Source organism: Eucalyptus grandis, chromosome 2 (assembly GCF_016545825.1).
Source record: "Eucalyptus grandis isolate ANBG69807.140 chromosome 2, ASM1654582v1, whole genome shotgun sequence".
Classification (NCBI taxonomy): domain Eukaryota; kingdom Viridiplantae; phylum Streptophyta; class Magnoliopsida; order Myrtales; family Myrtaceae; genus Eucalyptus; species Eucalyptus grandis.
Window position 1 is genome coordinate 24,676,038 of NC_052613.1, and position 23,835 is coordinate 24,699,872.

At 39.0% G+C, this 23,835-nt stretch overlaps 2 protein-coding genes across 4 annotated transcripts; one reads left to right on the forward strand and one right to left on the reverse strand.

Moving 5' to 3' along the window:
- Positions 1-5,049: 5,049 nt before the first annotated feature.
- LOC104427386 (light-inducible protein CPRF2) lies at positions 5,050-11,360 on the forward strand. 3 transcript variants are annotated; one of them, XM_010040487.3, is made up of 6 exons: positions 5,050-5,511; positions 5,876-5,966; positions 7,092-7,299; positions 7,984-8,059; positions 8,140-8,265; positions 10,453-11,360. In XM_010040487.3, exons 1-6 carry the CDS (start codon positions 5,095-5,097, stop codon positions 10,849-10,851), a joined length of 1,317 nt encoding a protein of 438 aa, XP_010038789.2. In that variant the 5' UTR covers positions 5,050-5,094; the 3' UTR covers positions 10,852-11,360. The 3 variants fall into 3 exon arrangements, with proteins under 3 accessions (XP_010038789.2, XP_010038794.2, XP_010038801.2); XM_010040492.3 differs by having other exon boundaries at positions 5,050-5,436; XM_010040499.3 differs by having other exon boundaries at positions 5,050-5,430.
- Positions 11,361-13,236: 1,876 nt separating this feature from the next.
- LOC104427368 (guanylate-binding protein 5) lies at positions 13,237-20,987 on the reverse strand. The gene is made up of 17 exons (XM_010040471.3): positions 20,592-20,987; positions 19,352-19,454; positions 18,230-18,299; positions 18,094-18,132; positions 17,903-18,020; positions 17,752-17,809; positions 17,313-17,377; positions 17,166-17,172; positions 17,002-17,062; positions 16,837-16,896; positions 16,719-16,738; positions 16,557-16,622; positions 16,024-16,191; positions 15,167-15,424; positions 14,747-14,959; positions 14,365-14,636; positions 13,237-13,848 (listed from the first exon to the last, which is right to left on the reverse strand). The coding sequence occupies exons 1-17, from the start codon at positions 20,678-20,680 to the stop codon at positions 13,707-13,709; spliced, it is 1,809 nt and encodes a 602-aa protein (XP_010038773.2). The 5' UTR covers positions 20,681-20,987; the 3' UTR covers positions 13,237-13,706.
- Between the last annotated feature and the right edge of the window lie 2,848 nt (positions 20,988-23,835).

Sequence of the window (23,835 nt, forward strand, 5' to 3'; positions counted from 1 at the left end):
AAAAAAAAACCCAAACTTATATAAGTATGACGAATATAACTATTTCAAGTATATATTTCACACATGTATAAGCTCGGGATTTTTTATGACACAAAAAGAAAAAGTTTGAGGCATTTGTGTCACAATGAGTAGGTTTGGAATTCTTAGTGATACGCACAAAATTTAGGGTATTTGCATCACAATGAACATATTTTGGGATTGTTTACAGTATTAATCCTATTTCAAATCAAACTTTTCTTGGGAAAAAATAGCAATTTGCATACCTGAACAAGTCGTTGCTATGCTTATTTGATTTGTTACATTAGAAAACCCTATGAAATAAAAGCCTACCCCCACGGATTTATATGGAGGGAATTGTCGGCGACCAGTCAAGCTTGGGTCGAAGTGGCTCACGGTTGAATTGCCGCCTTGCGCGTAGATCGTTTTCAAATATCATTGATATTTGAATTGCCGCCTTGCGAGCATCCTTTTAGATGGTTTGTGAGCTTTAATAAGCTAAGTAATTCAATGACATTGTCATTTTCCAAACATTCATATAAGTATTGTCAAGTAAAGTGTCGAAGCATCCTCATCATCACGCATGCATATACATCAGAACAAGTTTTGCACGACATATTATACTTGGGACCTCATCATTAGGCATACACATTTTCACAACGAAACGAACACACGACATATGGAGTCATCCTCAAAGTGTAAATAGGTGCAAATCTTTTGTCCGATTACATTTCGGTTAAAATTAGATCACACTCCCTTTCTAGAAATCCAAAGATGGATTTTTTTTTTTTTTATAGAGGATTGAATTGAAACAAATGTGTTGATGAAAGGGTATCGTGGGGGCATTAGCCCTTTGACATAGGTGGCAACTACATAATATTCAAAACTTGAAAATCGATTTTTTGTTGATTGCCTCGAAACTGGAATTAGGGTTTGAGGCACTACATACATAAGCGCAATCCCAAAGCCTTTTCAGATCGTTAGGGCATGGTTTAGGATGGAGAATTGAACTTGGAAAGTTGTTGTCTCTAGTTTCAGAAAGATTTGTAGTTGGCTTAGGGAAGAGGATGAAGGTGATGAACTTAGGCATAAATGAATATATTTCCTGCCAAAAATAATAATCACGTTTAGAAGCCGTGAATTTAAATAAATTCCGGATGGTCGATTTAGTTGGGTCCGGATGGATTTTTAGTTCACGAACTGAGGTTTAAAATTTCAACAATTTCGCATAGATTGCTCTAAATCTAGGCTGCCTATATAAGCCAAATAAATGGGTCGAAGTAGTTCTTGGGGCTTTGTAGAGTGTTCCATGATCATTTACGGGTCACTAGACTAGTCCTCTCCTTAGTTCTAAAAAAAGCGCAAAAGAAAAAGATTAAGGATTTGGGTTATTTGAGGACGTGTAGGGTAAGCATCAAGTCCAGTTTAACTTAAGAACTAGACGACGACTAGTTAAGTCAATCTAATTCAAAGCCAGGTTTAAAACTAAGAACCAACAATTCATTTCCTCATTACATGGCTGAAATTGCCGCTTTTTATCCTGGTTCAACAGGTTTCAAAGCTTTTATATTCATGATTTTTTTTTTTTTTTTTTTGCTTCTTACAAAAATTTGAACCAATGTTACTTTTCTTGTGCAAAAGTTGCAATTTTCATGTTTCACAATAAGATTTTGATTTTTTACAGAAAATAGCAAAAGTGTTCATATCCTTATCGCTAATTGGTGGTATCCAAATCCAATTGGTTCTATCCCATTTTCAATTTTTCAAAATACGTATTGCATAATTGATTCTAAGTTATAGGTTCTAGACTGAGAATTATAACTCCTAAAAGATGTTATCGGGTAAGAATAACCCGTCACATCCCAAAAATTATATCCAAAACAGGACAATCCCCTCAAGCTAAGCCCGTGACAGTGCATGGCTAAATTAAATAATGCATAATCCAAAGACAGGCATAGAGAATCTACTTTTCCAAATGGAATAACTTCAATTAGATTGATTAGTTGTACCTCTCCAAATGAAAATCAACCCAAGATCATTACTCTTAATTAATCAATGGAAGTCAGAGACATGACTAAACGAAACATTTAGGCAGTACTAATCAATGGATAGAAAGATTATCTAACAAATTAAAAATTCAATATGTATTTGAAACGGAAAAATTTAAAATGTCTTACTAAATCGAGTTTGAAGTTAGTTGGTCTGAGTTCTCATTACTTATACCAGAGGTTGCGACCATGTGGCATGTTGTCTCCAAATAACTCATTAACCGTTGCTTGAGTTGCCAAATCTCAACTTTCTCTAGTCACTTAGGGCTTGCATGGTAACAATTATGTTTCTACCAATTTCCGTTCTTTTGTTTTTCGGAATAAAAAAAAAAAATCCGTTTGGTAAAACTTTTGCTCCCAAAAACAAAAAATTTATTCTTTTGTTATTGAGAAAGATTTGGAATAAAAATAAGAAAAAAAAAAAGCCTTGTTCCTAGGAACAATTTATAGAAATAAGCCAATTTTTTTCTTTTCTTTTTTTCTTTTGTTTTTCTTGCTTGATGCGGTCTTGGGTGGCCGCTTGCCAACCGTTGTCCACCTCTAGTTGGCCGCAGCCATCGGTGACTGACTGCTAATCGTCGCTCCATTGACGGTGACCATTGTCGCCGTTGCCATCTGATCATCGTCGTTGCTGCCCACAGCCCATCGGCCACCCTCGACCTTCGATGACCACCATTGATCACCATTACCACCCATCATCGCTACCCCTCGATCACCATTGCAGCCACTACCCGCCGCTGCTTGTCGCCCATCGCCGTCGCCTGCCACCGCAGGACCGCCGGCTGCTGACTGCTGCTGCACGATTGCCGCCCATAGCCCACCGGTTGGCAGCGATGGTCGGCGGTCGACGGTTCTATGGCGGTGGGCGGCGGGCGGTGAGTGGTGGTGAGCGGCGTTCGACAGTCCGTGAGCAAGAATAAAAAACAAATAAATATAAAAAAAAATCGTACCACACGCATTTCTATTCTTTTTCTATTTCAAGAATAGGAATTTTGTGTAGTTACCAAATATCTTATTTTACTTAGAAATTATTTCTCAAAATAGAAATAGAAAAGAACTATTTCTGAAAAGAAATTGTTTCTCAGTCAAGAAGCGTTACCATGCACACCCTTACTCACTCACTCATTTGGCCCACTCAGATAGTAGAAAGAAAAGTAATTAGAGAGAGAATGTCTTGTATTATTGTCATAGATTATACAAGTTAGGGAGAGTGGACTACTATATATGAATGACAATTATTAATCTTCTTATAATCTAGTACGAGAGATCCAATCTCACCATATATCAATTGCCCCTACTTAATACATGAATATTGCATATAATTGCTAAAATGCTCATAAGAAATTCTGAAGACACAAGAAGACCCTCAACTCCTAGAAACTCCAAGACACCTTGGATCATGTTGGCCCCCATCAAGGCTCATTCGTACCTTGAAACCTCCATCCTACGACATTCTTCCCCACTCAATCAGTCGACACCTTTGGTGCTGAGAAGTCATTTTCTTGCCCGATTAGATCCTTCCCTTAGATCATCAGCCCCATAGGAGGTTGGTGGCTCTTCCATCTCCCTCGCCGTTTAGTCCCTCCCTTCTTGACTTCGCGGTTGCGCGACTCTTGAACCGCAAGTAGCTCCAAAAGCAATTCCTCCCTTGGCTTGTACATCCCCATGTTGCATGACAAGTCCCCCCACTTCCAAATGCCATGGCCTTATCCACGGCTGGCCATGGGCTTCTCATTTCTCGGCCACCCCTCGCCGAGTTGCACCGCGATGAAGGTCTTGGTCACCGTCAGCCCACCGATCGTTGGCACTGCACATTGGCATTTCCAATTGATGATGATGAAAGAATATGTCCTTATCTCAATCATGGCATGAACCTTGTTGGAGATTTCCATTACCAAAAAAAAGACCCTACTCATCATGTAGAGATACCTCTAGAGTGAATTATCCTTCCAAGCACCAGTGCTTACCTTCGTGATTTGAGCAATATCAATAGTTGATAGCGACTTCAACTTGAACAAATGTGTTGTCAACGTCACTTGAAGTTCATCATTCATAACAAGTCGGACACGCTTGTGTCAATTTTAGCACCTCAAGTTTTACAAATTAGGGATTGCTAGCCCATGGTGGTCCCAATTCTTTGAACCTTTCTAAATTCTAGGTTTGAGTTGGCTACTAAGCCAAGGATGTAAATACAGAGAAGTCATCACCATCCTACTTATTTAAAGTCGATTAGACACCTAGAATGCCGAAGCAATCGTAGAGAAATTGTAGAGAAAGTAGACTACTTAAGTGACGTGTAAGTTGATTGGAATCCCACATAAATGAAAGAACAACGGTGACACTTTATTATTCAAATCATTATACAGGATATCACAGTGATGATACTGAATTAATTGCACATTCTTTCAAATGTAATACGCGTGTAGTCGTCATTAGGGTAATTATATGCATAATTTTCTTTTTTATTTCAAATTTGAAGAGGTACGTATACTTTGTTTGGAATGGATGCTTTTCATTAATCATGCACCGTTTTAATTATTTTAAGGAGATACCTTTACAATGAGTTGCATTTCTTGCAATTTTTGTTGTTTACCGCAATTAATAAGTTCAACCTTTTTGTTCTTTTTGAATTATTATTATTATTACTATTCTTTTTTGGCACTGCTGACGACTGATGGCGATGTCTTGGAAATAACGTGGAACCAGGGGGGAAGAAAGATCCCCCCAGTTGGCCTTCGCCGTGGACCCTACCTTTTCCAAAAAAGGACGACTTTCTCTCGACCAATCAGAACTCTGCTGACCACGCACGCCCAATACTTTCCAAACACGTGCCCAGCTTCTCGGGACCCTTTTGCACGTGTCGATTTTTTACTGGGGGGAAGCGGGCTCACGAAGCACCCGAACTTTTTCCTTTACCTCCTTCAGGTGGGCCCCACCTTTAAAAAAACCCAAAACGGAGCCCCCCAAAAACGCACCGTAGAAAAATTATAAACAAGAGAGAGAAAGAGAGAGAGAGAGAGAGAGAGAGAGATCAATCATCGTGGCGAAGATGAATTCCGTTTTCCCCGTCGACGAAATCGGCGACTCCTACTGGCAGCCGCCGCCGCCGCCGTCGTCGGCGGCCGATCCCGCACCGGGGGCGATGGGGAGGAGCCAATCGGAGTGGGCGTTGGAGAGTTTTCTGGCCCAGGTGACGTGCTCCGGCTCGATCTCTCCTTCCGCCTCTTCGATCGCGCCGCCGCCGACCCCGGGGCGGCCGGGGGAGGGAGGCGTTCTCGAGGACGTCGTCGAGATCAAGAAGCCGAACGGCCAGCTCGCGCAATTGAACCAGCCGCAACCGCCGCCGCCGCCGCAGCCGCAGCCGCAGCTGCAGCCGCAGCCGAAGGTGCCGGTAAATCCGGATGACAGCCACGCTTTCCTCAAGAGTCGGCTCGAGATGGCGTGTGCTGCCGTCGCTCGCTTTAATGTATCGATCCTTCCTCTGTCGCCGCTTACGTGTGATGATACGTGCATGCGTGCGCGTCTGTCTTTGTGGTGTTTTCGCTCGTTGATGTCTGGTAATTTTAGTCCACCGATCGACTTATGTACGTTTTGTGTACGCAGTGCTTGTACGTAGGATACGGACGGTCATGTTTGACTTTGTAGTGAATTGTGTATCTATCTGAACGTATGCGCAAGGTTGTTTCAAGGTCTAGAGCTCAGCAATCATATCATTAATCATAAGAAATGGAATTAGGATTCTGATCCATTTGTCTGGACCTTTTGTGTTAACTGCTGTCCTCGTAGTTAGTCTCTGTGTGATTGAAAAAATTTGTATTGTGTGGTTACAGGAGGGAACCATGAAGCCAGGAGAGCCTATTGGTTATCCCAAGATGCCGTTACAGGCTTCAATTTCTACACAGTCAGACTTCCAAGCTGATGGTATAGCTTGTTTCTTTTAAATATTTTCTTTCTGGGCTGTGCGCTCGCGTTATTTTGATCACCCTCTGCACATTTTGTTTGCTAAATATTAATTGCTCAGTAGGTGGTTGTTGAAGAAAGGTCTTAAGGTCTTAGTAAGGTGCATACGATTGCCCTTCATTTTTTTGCTTGCAAATTTGGCTCTCATGACATGCATATTATATTCTCAAATTGTTCTGTCTGGAGGTGTGTTAAAACTTGGTTTCAAATAGATTAAGTAGTTTATGAATGATTTGAAGGATACACCTATGAAATCTAATTTGATAGTTTGGCATGTAATGTGCCAGCAAAAGCTGCAGATGAATGAGGCATACTACATTTGACAAATTACAAGAAGCATTGATTCCAAATTTAACAAAAGTGGTGGTCGATGATTTATCTTTGCAATATCTGTGACAGTCGAGCAAAAGCTGCACTAGGTCCACTGCTGACACGTAGTAAGCATGGATGACTAAATGAATAGTTGTGACACATAGATGATGCATCTTGCGTTGGGACTTGTGTAGTTCTCTTAGATACCCAAGTTGCAGCATGGCTGTAGGAGCTTCTTCTTTCCAGCTATCTGAGACAGAGCACTTGACAATCGCATTTGTAGTGGATACATGTATTACAGTGCTTGTCTTGGGTTGAATTTGTCTGTTATCTCGGTAGTGTTAGATCTGCTGATAAAAGAGTGTGAAGTTTTCTTTGCCTAAGTTATTCCATTCAAAGTTCATTGACTGAAAATATTACTTGTAGTGTGACGTTCCTGCTTAGTATACCCATTTGACGTATTTCCAAGGGATGATGCCTCTGATTTTCTTCGAGTTTTGCTAGCTGTTATGTTCTGTTTATGCAATTACTTCACAAATTCTTCATTTCCTCAGTACAGCATATTGCAATGGTTCACAATAAATATGATTTTATGTTACCAAAAATAATACTGCCTAATTTTTTTTGCACTTACTGAGTCAACCAGAATTTTTGTATTCCCCAAGCCCTTACTTATGATTTTTAATTCATGTCCACTTCCGCTATCAGTGGACTTGTTCCTTAGATGGTTTAGGTTATATTCCACTAAACGTCTCACTCTTCTATTGCTTTGAGGTTCTGGTCATGGTGTGCCAATACCACAAGGTGCAGATAGTGGATCATTAGGCATTTCAGCCTTACCCACCATACAAAGAGATTCGGGTGTGCATGTTAAGCAAACAACAAGTGAGTCATCGAGGGAGGATTCAGATGATGAAGAATTTGAAGGTGACACGGGAACCACTGAAAACAAAGATCCTGCTGAAGTCAGACGCGCCAGAAGGTAGCAACATTTTGCCAACTTTTGCACAATGGTGCATTACATCCTTTCATTTTTTTATTCTCTTCATATCCACGTGCAAAATATCTTGGCAACTTATGAATCTATTCATTCCTATAGCCTAATCTGTGCTGTAAAAAGCAAAACTGTTTCAACTGGACATAGAACTTGGAGCAAAAATCTATATAACTAGAAGCTTGGCTTATCATCTTCATAGTTGCCATCTCACTTTCATTATTGGAGCTTTTATAAGTTCAACCTGAAATCACTTTGATCTGTAATCGAGTAACACGACCCTGAGAGTGATCACGTTCCACAGTTACACATGCAACGTCTTCCCCCCAGGTCCAGAGCAGGTTTCTGTACCATCTATCCATTTCAGATATATTCCTATCTCAAAGGGAATTGATGAATGAGAGTGAAACAAACATCCTCTTCTTTTTAAGTAATTTGCACTTCAATTTATTGTCTGAAATTCTCTTCTGTGATGTGGGGTTATTGGGCTGGGGTTAATTATGACTGTGTTATTGTTATTGTTATTGTTATTGTATTATTTATTTATTTATTTGAGAACAGGCTGGTGTGTGAAAGCATATAGTATCTTCACATCAGCAAAGTCACCATATTATATTCTAGTGTTACAATCAAGATACCACTTTGTCAATTGATATATTAATGGTGGCTCAGGATGCAGTCAAATCGGGAGTCAGCTAGGCGATCCAGAAGAAGAAAACAGGAGCACATGAGTGAACTTGAAAACCAGGTATGTATTTCACTTGAACTCGCAGTTGAAAAGCTTGTATAAGTAGGAATTTATACATTGCACTTCTGGTACTGGTCTAGGTTGGCCAACTGAAGGTTGAGCACACTGGACTACTGAAGCGTCTCACTGATATGAACCAAAAGTATGATGTAGCATCAGTTGACAACAGAATTTTGAAAGCTGACATTGAGACATTACGAGCAAAGGTTTGGTTTCTTTTTGAAAATAATGATTACATGTGGAAAACATTCTTCGGTCAATTCATGCGAGGTGGTTTAGTTGATAACTCAAACGTTCTTTCTACAATGTAACCATATTAGCACTTCTTAATTGAAAATCGCTTTGTCCCCCTTCATTACTTTCATGTCATATATGTGTGGCTATTCCATGTGTTACTCATGAGCTCTGTCGTGGAAAAGATATTAGCTTGTCAGGGTTTTGGCCTTTTTCTCCAGGCAGTCATAACTGGCATGATTTACCATTAGTTTCTCCTTTCCTCTGATCAAATAAGCTGTGCTTAGGTGAGTCCATCTACTTTAATCCACTCACTAGCATAAGATTTACCTATGCGTTGCATCATTTTAGTGATGAAATTTCAGTTTTGAGTTTTAGCAATGAAAAGATCTGGCCTCTCTCTGAAAAATACATGGTCTGATCTTTTCACATGTCAAGAAGAGTATACTCTCTGGCCAAATTTGAGGAATGAATTGTTCAAGAAGTGTACCAATTGACTACCTCTCATTGATGGGTGGTGTAACTCCTTGTGTGAATCAATCAAGGGGGTGATTTTGAGAAGGTTTGATTTCATTGAAAGAAGAGTAAGGAATGATGTCACTCAGGGATGGATCCAGCAATACTGTCTTTCGGGGTCAGATTTAACAGAAGAAAATAAAAAGTGGTGGCAATCTAAAAATTTGAGTATTATCTAATTGAACTTAACAAATATGACAATTTATTTGGCCCATATTATGTGGAATTATGAAAGACCTGGGAAGTGTCCATATCCAGTCCCTTCTATTAATTTAATGGAGTAATTTCAATGATAGGTTTTTTAAGACTTAATTTTCCATATGAAGGGACAATTTCTCACTTGATAAATAGTGATGGAACACAGGTTTCCTAGAAGTGACGCGCTAGTGCCATCTTAATGTAATGGAGTGGATATATGGAAAATGTAATGCTCTATAAGGCTTTTTTAAAGAAAGGAAACAGAGAGAGATTATCTTGGCCTTAAAAATGGTTCGAGCAAGGTGTTTTCCTTGGATAGAGCTGGAAAAGATTAGGTTACAGAATCAGGCATAAAAGTATGCTAGTTTTATGATTCGATTAGACTTTCAAGATCGGGTAATGTCAATACATTTTAAACTGCCTTGATCTGGTAACCATGTGAATGGGATCTGGTCTATCTCTGTTGTGAATGGGATTAAGATCTGTCTTTCCTTTGCCATATTCTATCCCAAAACCTTGAGGCATAGGCATAAACATGTGATGATGTGTTTATTGACATTACTAAACCTATTATTACGATATCTGTAGATGTTCTTGAGAGTTTCCTTCTGGCATCTCCCATGTTTTGAGACTCTAAAACCTTGTCTCTGGTGTGGGTATATCGCCTATAGTTAAAGAACTACTTGTATTGTTCGCTCTCGTCTCTAATGTAGCCTTGACATCTCTTTTTTTCCCAAAATTGGATTGGAGTTCAAAGCTACAATTTGTAATTTAATTGGTTCCTGTAGTTGGAATTTAGAATTCTGATGCTATGTAACATATATTAATTGCATGAGCAAATATAAACAGTAATTTCATAAGCAAAACTAAGAACTAAGTTCTCTTAATAATTGTGGTTTGTATTGCTCATATTCTGAGCATGAGGACCCGAGTTTGGGTGTCACACACTGCATGAAATATAAAAATGTGAAAAATTAAAAAGACAGCTAGTGTGCTACCAGTGTTTTATAGGGCTTCAATTCCTTGCACCTATATAAAAAAGTATTGTTAATGAGAGCTCCAGAGGAACTTGTTAAGCATACTAAATGAGGAATAATTCACTTTTCAAGGTAGTGGTTATGCAGACACAAGGCAATCAAAGCAATGGAAACGGCAAAGTTTACTTAATTAGTTGATTAACAAGTAAGTGTCTCTAGGGCACTTGTTAACAAAATCCTTCTTTTAAAGTGAATTGACTCTATTGCAGGCTGAAACGGTTGAACCAGGGTTAGTCAGCTGGACCGAAGCCCTAGCCATTTCCCCATTCCCACCAATAAAAACGGACCACTGTGATAGAGCTTGAAAACACTATACACATTCTGAAATGTCTTGAAATTTTATGAATATGGGTAAATTATTCTGCTTTTGAAAGACTTTCGTCTGCTCGACAATCTTTCTCTTTCCAGGTGAAAATGGCTGAAGAAACAGTCAAGCGGGTTACTGGAATCAATCCACTTGTCATCGCTATGTCAAATTTGCCTAGTTCAGACATCCCATTTGGGAGCAGCCCAATGGATTCATTCACAACTGCTGCTACGCCGATGCAACCAAATGCCGACCACTTCTTTCATCATGCAGCTCCTAATATAACCTCTATCAATCCGCATCACCCAAGATTTGACAGCAGTGGCTTCCCCAGGAACAACCCACTTCCAGTGCTCACAAACATACAAGCCGATGCCATTTCAAACAATGTGGCTCCCGTTTCATCGATGCAGGGTGTTCCCGGGGCCCCCGGGGCTATTCCTGGTTGGAGCTCAAACATTCCTCCTCCATTGGCAAACACTAACATTAAACATAAGTAGACCCCGCCTGGCATCATTCCTTTGTCAGTCGATAGAATCTGCTGAAGTATCTCTATCTCTACCTGTACTTCTGCATGCATCTGGATTGTCAATGCATCTTTTAGGGTGTGCAACTAAACTTTAGTCCAGCTAAGGAGTATGTCATCTGGTGTCACACTATGTTATGTAGCCTATGCATTATAAAATAGGAGGGAAAAGGAGGAGCATTTGATGGAAGTTCTCGCGAAGCCTTTTGTACTTGCGGGATCTTCTTGAAGTGCATTAATTGCTAAACGATGTCCGGGGTATTGAAGCAGCAGGTTCATTTATATGCCTGCCTTTTCATTACTCTTAAGTGCAATCGCTCGGTTTGGTTTGTGAAGGCTGGCCCCCTTACCATGAAATAATAAGGAGGTAGCGATCACCATTGGGGTCTAGCTTGTACTTCTAGTTTGTGTCTGAAGGAAATTTCCAAGGTTCCTCTTAACATTGTCTGGTTTAGCTTTCCTAAAGAAAGTTTTCCTCTCTCATTCTGGACAAATTCTAGAAGTAACGGATGGAGCAATTGCCGAAACTTAGTTGCTAACTTTTGTTATTCTAATATTCGAATTAAGTAGTTTTTGGTAAAATAAGGGTGCGTTTGGTAATGTAACAATTTTGTTCCGAGGAACAATTTTTTATGAGAAATAGTTTTTTCGTTTCCATTCTCGAGAACAATTTCTGAGTATAAGAATGTGTTTGGTAACTGTAAAAAATTTCTATTCCCGGGATAAAAATGTGTTCGGTAAAATTGTATTATTTTGTTGTTTCTTTTAATTTTTTAACATTATTATTATTATTATTATTATTATTATTATTATATTTTCCTTCTTCCTCCTTGGTGGCTAGGGTTGCTGGGTGGGGATGTTCGGCGAGCTCGTTGGAGCCTCACGAGGCTCGGTCTCGTCAGATCTGAGCAAGGCCTAGCCTCGCCGGTGGCCTCAGTGGCCAAGTAAGCCTCGCCCAGCCATCGGCGAGGCTCAACCTCGCCTAGGCGACAACACGAGGTTGGCCTTGTCTGGGCTAGGTGAGGTTGAGCCCTCCCAGATTTGGCGAGGCCGAGCTCGCCCAACCACCGGCGAGGCTCGCGAGCCACCGCCGGACGTCCTAGAGGTGGCCCGGCGAGGCCAAGCCTTGTCGGTGGCTGGGTGAGCTCGGCCTTGCTAGATCTGGGCGAGGTCGACCTCACCCGACCTAGGCGAGGCCGGGCCTCACCTAGCCATGGCGAGGCTTGGGCCGACGAGCCTTGCTGTGGCTTGGCGTCTTCGGGGGCCAACAACGCTCTGGCGAGGTCGTCGGCCCTCGTTTGGCGAGTCATCAGCCACCAGCTAAAAGGAAGAAGAAGAAGAAGAAAAAAGAAAGAGAAATAAAAATTGATTTTAGAAATTGTTCCCGAGAACGAGAAGTTTTTTTTTTTTATTTTTATTTTCTATTCTAAATATATTTTTGGGAAAAAAAATAAATTTTATGTTCATGAGAACAAAAGTTTTACTAATTATATTTCTGTTCTTTTTTTTTTTCCCGGAACAAAAGAACAGAAATTTTTGTTCCGGGGAACAGAAATAGATTTGACTAAACAGGCCCTAAACCACTGAAATGCTTCGACAAAGTATTTGCAGGTTGTACCTAGAACATCGACTGAATCGGCTTGTGATTTTCACATAAAATGGCCGGGAGCACTAGCATCGCATAGCTGGTGCGCCTACCCTTAAAGCCATGTATCTCATTCGGTTGTGTTCCTTTAAAGAAAATGTATTTTAGGAGCCCGGGGTCAATTCTGCTCACAGAGGCATTCGAAAAGTCTCTTGAGAGATCCAATTTCTATACAAATCTTCATGGTTACTCGCACGAATTCTCTATGAGTTTTGGAGTGTCGGTACTATGCATCGACGGTGAACCCACTCAGAGAAGCGCTTTGCGTCTCGTATCCTGCCGGCCTTGCAAATTCCTCATGCCATCAAAAGGCCTTCAGAATTCTTCGACGTTCAAGTTAATCACCCCTGCAGACAAAGCGTGCTCTAGAGTTTGCCGACATAATGTCAACATCTGTTGAATTCTCGTGCATCGCGGTACATTAAGTAGAATCGACGCATGGTCTTCGTCATTTATATAGCAAGTGAACTGTCAAAGCACTTCACTAGCAAGATGAAAGTTCCAAGTTGGAACTGCAGCTCTCACTCCATCTTTAAAAAGATTATCCCTACGGTAATGTAACAAATGGCCTCACAACTCCCGATCTCCATCTAAATTTTGCTCATTAATTCCATTCCTCTATTTTGTTCAAGAAGTGACTAGTCAATGACCGGTATCAGAGTTCGCATTATTTCGCATTATTAAAGGACCGCAATAACTGTCGGGATAATTGACATCTCTCAAAAGGATGATGGCAACGACTATTATGTAAACAAGTACTAGGAACATCACGCAGTGCAATAAGCCTATCTTTTCTTTCCTCTACAGCATATGATGGAGAAAGCAGGGCACATAATGTTGGCCTGCATTGCCATCATTTTTGTAGAACAAAGTTCTATCTAAACAACAACACTGCAGACTAACACAGATAATTCAATTAATCAAATTAGTAACATGAAATCCATTTTTCACTCAGCATGCTAAACTTACTATTGCTATAGCAGCTGCTCAGATCTTGCCGATCCCCTTTTTTTGGGCAGCCCTCTTTCGTTTCCCGAGTAATTCTTAGCTGTATGAGAGGTCCAAGGGGAGGTGTCATGGGACTTAAAAAAGAATAATGAAAGCGGGCTTTGCATGCTAAAATGGAGAAGCTCGCTGTCCTCTATGGGAATACAAAATGTGGAAGAGAATTGTTTCTTGTTTGTCTAATCTGTCCTCGGACGGGTTGAGCTGCCTTTGTGGTTGCTGTACAGAGGTAGGAGTGAACGTGAACCGTGCTTCCTTTTCCCATAACACCGCCAATAAAGTATAAATATTGCACCCAATAGGATAATGGGAATTGCCCATCTGTTGGAAGGAAAAGAGTCTCATGTTACAAGCATATTGCAAAATCACTGTGCAGGCTTACAATATTTTTCACTGCCCTCATTTCCTTAAATCTTTAAAGTCTTCACAACAGGTTCTTTGAGCTATCCCAGACCTTTTTCTAATCCAATAAACATAAAACAATAAAAGAACTATGGCAATACATTTTCAGCACATCAGATTAAACAGAGGATGAAAGACATGAAGAGATAACATGTCTGACTGACAAAGAAAAGAAACCCAGGCAATTCCAATGAAAGGCAAATACAAAAGTAATTACATGAATCGTGCATGATGATTTTGTAGAACAGGTACTGCACCTAGTACCAAAAGGATGAAACTCAAAGGAAATCAAGACCGCTTAACACAAGATATATGCTTCAGTGTCGGTGTACTCATGAGAAGAACAAAACACCCCATTAAAAGTATAACAGAGATTAAAAGGTAATTCTTGAAAAGGAGATTGAAGAAACAAAATAGGGGAAATAAATCAGTTACCTGTCCAAATCGAGAATAGGGTTGTAAACCAGAGTTTCCCAGGTTGCCACAACAAAATGCCAGACTGGGTTGTAATAAAGGGTCTCTGCTGACCAAAACATTCTGGTGTATGTCTCCAAGAAGATAAACATTATCCATGCCCCTATTTCAATCAAAATAAATTTGATAATAAACCGGCCAACCACTACCATCACCAGAGAGAAAGCGACCAGCCAATTGAAGAGTCTGTGGTTGTATTCCTTAATAAATAGAGTCCGCGATTTCCCTAACATCTGCATTCAAATAGACAGCACACAGGAATAAGCTCAAGTTTAGACGTAATTTGTGAAAAAGAAAAGAAAAAACAAGCACTAAAGAAATAAAGGAGAATATTTCAGTTGACCTTCATCATGCGTTGCTCATAGTTCGTTTTGGAAGGTCCAACACATTCATGTTCAAAACTTTGGTTGCATTGAAGGAAACCAGCATTGAACTTTGCCATGGAAGGAAGTCTGAGAACCTGAAGCTGATCCATCTTGTCCTCGCATCTTGTATAAAGTGACTCACAAAGCTTTGAGGACTGATACTTGTTAGCCAATATGATATTTTTGTAAACCTGGAAAAAAAATTGAATTTCCAGCATTAATCTGTAAAAAGTACAAATAAAACCAATATATATATATATATATTCACACTCGAGCATGATAATCGATATGCATACTCAGTGAACCACTAGAAAAGAGAGAGCTTCTGCAAACTACACGTGATTAGATTGCAAAATTCTTAATACTTACAAACCCAGAAACATTAGAAGCCAAGCTACCTTGTCCATTTCTTCTTCTAGTTGCATTGCTGACTTCTTAGCATGATGGCGGCCAAAATGTTGTTCATCGAAAGCTTTCATAGATAGAACCCTAGAACTTTCATGGGCCTCTTGCAAAGATTGCTCAGAGAGAGGTAAACCCACTTTTGCCATCATATCACTATATAGCTTTAAACACTGCTCAAGGATTTTCTTATTGAAAACCTCCACCAGAGAGCCTGTTGATGGAATTTCCCCTTTATTTAACGCTTCAAGTATCTGAAACCAAAAGATAAAAAAGCAAATACTTAAAGGACAAAAATACAAATATCTCAACTTTTTAAATGCCTCGGCAATATAAAATCTACATACACGCCAATTATATAAAGTAGCTAATTTCTGTCCCTTCCTTGATCAGAAGGAGACCATCCTCTACTGCAAATCATTGTAATTGAGTGCAAGGAGATAAGGATTCTCTTAATTTTAGCTAGTACACTAGGATATCCGCTGCTTGATTTTTTAATTTTAGACTAAATAGCCTTGCCTTGGAAATTACCATCAACGTGACATTACACTTGTGAGGTCCAAGTAATGAATCTGCAAACTCCTTTTTAATAAACATGCACGGACAGATATTTGCAAATTTTTCAACTAGGTGGTGAAACGGCTCCATTTCAATAGCTCTCGAAGAATATAAACAGTTCACTTGAAATAAACGTACTCTCTGGAAACCCAAAGACATGGGAAGTATTCGATCGAGTATGCTAATCAAAGTCACACATTAACAGTCCAGATGAAGGAATAAAAATATTTCAAGCATCTCAATTAATAAAAAAAGGTGATGCTACAACCAAATCAGGCAATCCATGGGAAGTTACCTGCTCTAAGAAAGCAACAAACTCCTTTCCATTCAGTGTTTTGCCTTGCACAATCTTTGGACGTATGACACTCGCAACAAGCTCTTTCAATTGCTCCCTTTTCTTAACATATGTGGGATCAAGCTCATCATCTTTCATGTCACAAAGCTTTGTCCGTTGCAGATGTGGCTGTTTAAAGGCTCATTTTAGCAAGCACTTACACCATAAAGTAACACGGTACAATGCTCATGACAATTCACCACATACCTTACAAAGATAAAAAACGACCTACAAATGGTAATAGATATGTCCTTTATTCCCTCATGCACTCACAGAATTGAAGTTCTATGTAAGGATGAAAGATGATCTTGGATCATAGCTATAGAACTGAAATAAGAGAAACATCCATTCCTTGTGCATAACAACATGATGCTAATATGAAGAAGGCATCTTTACATTGTCACCATTATATGTTGACAACTCAAACATTGAAGGCTGCAACTCTGATACAAGAAAAAAAACAGAGACTAGAGACAAACAGAAGGCTAACATACTTGAGGCAAGCTGAATGCAGTGCTGTTATCACCCATAATAGCCAGTGAGTCCCGAATCTGATTAACCTAAAAGATTCATAAAAAGATAAGAGAATTCATTGCAACAACCAAATCTTGAAGCCAGATGATGGGGGTGAAAAGCAATCTAGCAGAGAGAATTACTTGGTCAATATTCTTGTTTCCTGCAATTGAAAGATGAATCGTCATTAAATATTTCTCATTGCATAAAGTAAAGAAAGAAATCCGACATTTTCTTATGCAGGTAGGTAATAATACTAACCATCAGTATTAGGAATACGTCTAAGTGCTTCATGCACCATTTCTTGTACGGTTTTCCCTTCTGCAGGACAACAACAATGTCAATCATGGTAGAAGTGCACATGAGGGACTCTCATTTATTGCATCAGGCAAAAATTCAATACAAGAACTGGACTCTTTAACTTACGCAAGAAATCGCGTTGGATAAGCCACAGTAGCTTTGCAGGTTCAAAAGCAACATCTTGACCCTAGAAAGGCAACCCAACCATGAGAAGAAGTTCATGAAAAACAAGACTGCACAGAATTTGTCTGAAAAAACTAGTAACAAAATAAGAGTGGTGAATGAGTTACCTTAACTCTTTCGGCAATGTTATTTTGGTGAATCCATCAATAAACAAGTCAGTAATGGTAGATGGGTAAGCTATGAGGACACATACAAGCGGAGTACTTTAAGATGCAGTCAGAGAAAAACCATTGACAGCAAAATGAAGCTCATACCTCCCATAAAACTCTTCAGCAAGCTCAACAGCAAATGAAAGCCGAGATATGTCAGCTTCACGTATCTAAAAGGGGAAAAAACATTTTGATATAGCAGGAAATAAAACTTTCCAGATGTATTTTTTGGTTATTCAGCCAAAAAAAGACCGCCAGACTTTCCCATCAAATAAATAAATTTCAGAGAGTTGTAGCTTGAAAAAGCATCCCTCAAGATGCAAAGTAATCCTAAGAATCATGACACAGAAAGTAAACACATTCTTTTGCCCTGATGCGTAAGAGTTGACATCATCACTTTATCTCAATACCATATTTGACAATTAATTAAAAAAAAAAAAAAAAAAACATAATCAGTCTTCAAATTCTTGTCCATAAGAAAAAAGTTCCTAAATGATTTCATAGCTGATGGCAGTCAATAAATAATCAAGTTAGGGTGACTAACCGTCTCAGGGAGGTTATAAATAAGCACGGAACTCATAACAGTTGCCAAAGCAAAAATCCTACATGAGAAGAGATCAGATTACACATGTACTGCAGAGTTTGCTAATAATGAAAAAGTCCAGCCCAACTTTTTATCATGGCGCAGAAACTACCTGTCATCATATACATTCGACTTGCCAACACTTTCGAATCCTTCCGTGTCAAGGTAAAAGACTGACGTCTTTACTCCATCAATATCAAGTTCAACAGGGAGTCCCCAAACCCATATTCCTGTAATATGAAATCGATAAGTGAGCAAATGGTAATTCAAAAGAGAGGGAAACACAATATTACTTCCAATTACCCTTAGTTTTTGTGTCACGCATGTGTCCAACACCAAATCCTGCAAAAGATCCATTGCTAACAGTTTTATGTCTAAAAAGGTGCAAAAGGATCCAACTAGAAATTGTTTTCCATGAGCAAAAAAGTAGATATGTCACCCTCATAACATGAAAGGGAGAGTAGCTGATTAAGAAGAAATGATTTTCCGGAACGGTAAGGACCAATTACCTGAAAAGACAACATCAAATGAGATCAGAATGGCAAAGTTGAAGCAATCAAATATTTCTCTAGGATAGGCACCTTTCATTGACTAGTAACTGCACAGCGTAAGCTGGAGACACACAAAATTCTACAGAGACCAAAAGTCACCTCTAATGACCAATCCGCACATATTGACAAACCACACTGCCAAGAGATAGAATTTTATCCAGAAGTAGACGTTAATCCCATAATCTTACAACATAAAGGGAACATCCATTGAGCCTTCAAAACAAAACGACTTCCAATATGGCACACTTGCTTTTTAATTTATATTGGCATTCAAAAGTTCTTCAACCATTCTTCTACTTTGTACCAACAAGCAATGTCTCATCTATTAGTGAACACCTGGTGTGATAGGAAAAGAGAACCTCTACAAGCTTCAACACCACTGGATACCAAATAGGACGTTCTTTCCTGATGATATCTTAATTGTGATTACTCTTTTTGGTAGAATTTTCTTTTTATACTCTGAATGAGCATCTACCAAATTGACAACTAACTGCCGAATCTCCACTCTATTTCCCTTTTATAAAGCCTTTCACCATGATTGAACACTGCAATCTTTCTTGGTATCTGTTTCCGTTGCTAGATTAAGAACAATTGTGACTAATTGCTCTTTCTGCTTTCTCTCAATCAACCTTGTCCTTTCTATTCAGCAGACTTGTTCAATCCCTTCAAAGGTACTGCTAACATTTCGCTGACTGATTATACCTCTTGCAGTACCAGTCAAAATATTCATTCTGTAAACCCTCCTGCTTGCAGTTCCCCCAAGAGGGTAAGCAAGTGGGGTGCATGGATTCAAGGAAAGCTGCTTATGATATTCGCTAGTCAAATCAACCAACAGTTCAGAAAGCAATCAATTTTAAAAGCCTTTACATACTCAAAGTAAAGCAGCATCACGAATCACTTACGTAAACATGCTAGTTTCATTGAAAGAAAGACCTAGCTTGACTATGCATTCAGGTCTCTATGGAGTTTTGATAGCAAATTAATAATAAATGTGTGTCATAGAGACTTACAGCAACAGCAGCAATTGGGTTCTGTATACTCTCAATAATCTCCAAGCCTTGTCTTGCAAGACGCAGTTTCGTATGACCAGGATCAGGTTCCACAATAGGAAACCTGCAATGACAGATCCATCAGATGACATGAGGGGGAGATGACTCAAAGTACAACATATGAATCTTGAAAAGAGAGAAGGTTTGTTGCAGCACTTCCGCAAGAGTTTACAAAGGGTAATTTTAGCTTAAGAGGTCGAAGTGCTGCTTCAACAGATCTATATGAAAGACAACCAGCTCTACAACTTTCAATGCCACATATTCCAAAACTCAGTTGTGCAGTGTCTGTGCCCTCATACATAATGATATCTTACAACCTGACTAGCTGCATGATGATAACTAAACCTTTATCATTGAGCAATATCAATCTCAAACATCTTCTTAGTACATTATATGATTCATATCCAGCACCATAATATTGACTAAAAGTCCTTTAACCTCCTCATCTATTTCTTTAGAGCTCTCTCATCCTCATCTGCCCTAATCAGCATCAAGTTGCATCTCCTCGTCACAGAGTTCATGGTTTCAAACGCCAAAACCACCATAAAATTCATCTCGTTTGAAGCAAGTATCTCCACTTGCCAAAGAGCAATAGTGAAAGCTATGATCAGTTCATTTTTTTTCTCTTGGTACCCTTTATATCAATCACTGGCTACCCTTGGCCCTTTAATTTCTTCTTTTAGACTCCAATACATCCTTCTTTCATCCAGCTTATGACAATAGCATACAAACCAATTCACAACCTTCTCTTAACTATTCAATAAAATCAGCAGCCCTGGCACAGTGGGATAATCTCTAAGTCCAAGGATCAAGTAAAATTCTCTCCAGTCACTAATTTAATCCTTAGCCAAACTGACAGCTCCTGGTCTAATATCTAAATCAAATCACCCAATACAGCACATTCCGAATCACAATGTGGACATCACAAGTGCAAAATCAAATAAAACCAATCACCCACGAACTCAGCAAAGCTCATTCAAACTCAAGCTGCGAACCGCCAAGATCACATAACATAAGCAAATCCAGCGACAAGAATTTTCGGTTCGTGCATGCAGCTCTTGGCATTTCACAAGATATCCCAGAAATCACGACACAGAGGATCGCGTCCCCTCATCCAAGAATCAGCTCCAGCTCCGTCTCCCAAACAAGAACCAACCCATCAAACCAAAGCGAACGCTCCACAATCAAGAAAGCTACTTACGCTTGGTGAAGGCTGTCGATCGAAGAAGACCCAGAAGCCAAGAAGCCGACCCAGATCCAAAGCGCCACAACCCAAGTCGAATGCTCCATTTTCAATGGCAGAACCGATGCAATGAGACTGAGAAGCCGAGGAGGAGGAGGAGGAGGAGGAGGAGGGGGGTTACCACGGGCGATCGGAGGAGACCATGGCGAGAAGGGTGTGGAGGAGGAGAGCAGGAGGGAGAAGGGTTAACGCTGGATTGCGAAACGGGGCGAGGAGAGACGGATCTTGGAGAGCCATGGAGATGGGGGGACGTTAAGAATCGGGACGGGCATTGGCCCAAGCTTCGAACCGGGAAGACGGGGAAGAAGGGGAGGAGGTGGTACACGAGGCGGGATTTTCTGAGTGAGAAGCGTGGGATCGCTGCCCTAACACATTCCGTATCTCGTACGAAACCTCCCAAATTTCACGGCGTGTAATAAAAATCCTCGGTCTTTGAGAATGATCAAAGACCCATTCTTCTTGTTTGCCCAAAAATTCTTTGAAAAGGACAAAACTATTTTGAAAAATCAAAGTTTGGACTTGGAAGTGATTTTATGCCTCAATTCTCGATTCATATCTTATAACACAATGTTTCGTACAATATATTTTTCTTATCTTATATCCGATGATATCATATTAGTACTATTATATTTGGAAGTTCTCAAATTAAGATGAGACTTGGGATAAAGCAATTTAATGTTATATTTGCCCAAAAATTCTTTGAAAAGGACAAAACTATTTTGAAAAATCAAAGTTTGGACTTCGAAGTGATTTTTATGCCTCAATTCTCGATTCATATCTTATAACACAACGTTTCGTACAATATCTTTTTCTTACCCTATATCCGATGATATCCTATTTGTACCATTATATTTCGAAGTTCTCAGATTAAGATGAGACTTGGGATAAAGCATTTTAATGTCATGTTTAGGACGAAATTGCATAAGTCACAAGCAAATTTGTCAATTCACCATCGAATGTGTTGATCGGTTGCATAGCTTTATCGGTCGAATAACACCTCTCTTTTTTAATTTTATTTTGTGGTGTATGTTGTATTAGTCGTCATTTTACAATCACATAAAGGAATGTTTGTAAAGGATAAATCCACGATAAAATATTATGGGATACATAGTTTCCACTGACGTGTGAATGATATTTTTAAAAGAATTATATGTAGTGATAACTCGTGTTATATTAACATGTATTTGAAATTATTCACGCCTTTAAACATTACTAGAAACGCATCTACAAAAAAAAAAAAATTTCTGATGTCCTACCGGATCTTGTGATTGAACTGATTTTTTGATTCACAAAAAATTATAGTATTATAAAAAATTGTTATAGTATTTTCACGATATTCCTTAGACATAGAAACCAAGGAAGTTTGGGATGGTAAAGAAAAAAGCTCCAGAATTTTGTTTATCGAAATATATAATTTCCGAGAAACTCGAAAACTTCTTTTATCTTTTTTTTTTTTTTCCAAACTGAAAACAAAATTTTCAAACCGAATAGGCTCTTAGCCTTCAAGCTAGAGATTTGGCAAATTCTCTTCGCCCCCGTGATCCTGTGATAATGTCGTGTTTCCACGTTGATGATACAAAAGTCCACTTTAAGTCTGTAGGCTTGTACATTATTTTTTTATTAATTTCAATCTAAGTTGTGCCAATCAAGTCTTCGAACTAGAACAACTTTACTAATCGGGTTCTATTTTTTTTTTAAAATTAATTTCTATTGTAAGTCAAGAAGAGCCTAAAGTGGAAAACTTAATGGCCGTGCTATATTGAAAATTATCGGTTTATTGCATAAATTACAGATGTGAAAAAGGATATGGCAACTTTTATAAGGTATTTGAGGGAAAAGTATACTAGAAATTTCAAAATTTCCGTGACGCTTAGTTTAATGCTGCAAACTTTTAAGCGCTCCTTAAAGCTTTCCAACTTCCAAATATCATTCATTTAAACTACATTGGTCACTTGCTTGCTAAAAAAGCTAACGGGACATTATTTAAAAAAGTCATTAGTGGCAACTCTTACCATTAAAAAGATATCACGTCATCACTTTCGAAAATTCAACATGGCGGAGTAAATTAAAGGAAGGAACATTGTAAGTCAACGAATTTAAATGAGTGATCAAAAATGGTTGTACTAAATTGAGTATTGTATAAAAATTTGGAAATTCTAGTGTCCTTTTGCCGGTGTTTGGCAAATTCTTAACAGCTACAGCACCCTCAAGGGCGCAAAAGTTTCTTAGAAAGCTGCCTCAATCAATTGGTAGGGAGTTTCCTCCAGCAACATTTCAGTATCACAGCTTTAAAACGTCTATTATCAAACATACTAATTGTGTTACTTTGCAATATAGTCATAACTAAAGGTGATCGGGGGTCGGCTCGCTTGGCCAACCTAAGCCCGCTAGTCCCTAAAGGTAAATGGGTGGGTTTGGACAATGTTCTTACATGAGAAAACCTGATCCCTCATTTCTAGCTTGTGTTTGATTCGGTGCGGCCAAAAAGTTCCGATATAAATTTTTTGTAATATATGGGCTTGGGCAGCACCTTGTACTCGACTCTTGGGTTTGAGCCCGCCTACTAATCACCTCTAGTTTCAATGTAAACTAGTAAACCACAGCTGAATGGAACAAGAGATAATTTTCAAGATCTGATTGTAAACTTTATCTTTAAGGTTTTTAGTCTTATGCATTTGTTGATTGTCCAATATGCCTAAATTTTTTCTACATCAGACTCTTGCCAGATTCAATGAATGTACAATTAACCTTGATCACCTCTAGTTACAACGCAACACATCTAAACACCCATAGCTATATCAAATAGACTAGAAGCCTTATCTGATTGTATGCTTCATCTTCTTTATTTTCATTCTCACGCATTTGTTAATTGTGCAATATGGCATCCAATTTAGACTCTTAGGGCGCGTTTAGCAACGATTCTGTTCCTAACCGATTCGACAAGAAATGATTATTTTTATTCCATTCCCGGAACCGATTCGAGTAAAAGAACGTGTTTGGTAACTGTCTAAATTTTTTTATTCTGGAATAGAATTGCGTTTGATACCGTGTCCATTGATTCTGTTCCAAATTATTTTTTTATTTTTAAATAATTTTTTCTACTTTTTTTCTTTTTTTTTTTTTTTTTTTACCTTTTTTCATTTTTTCTTTTCATTTTTTCCTTTTTCTCATATTTTCTTTTCTTCTTGTGGCCGGTCGCCGG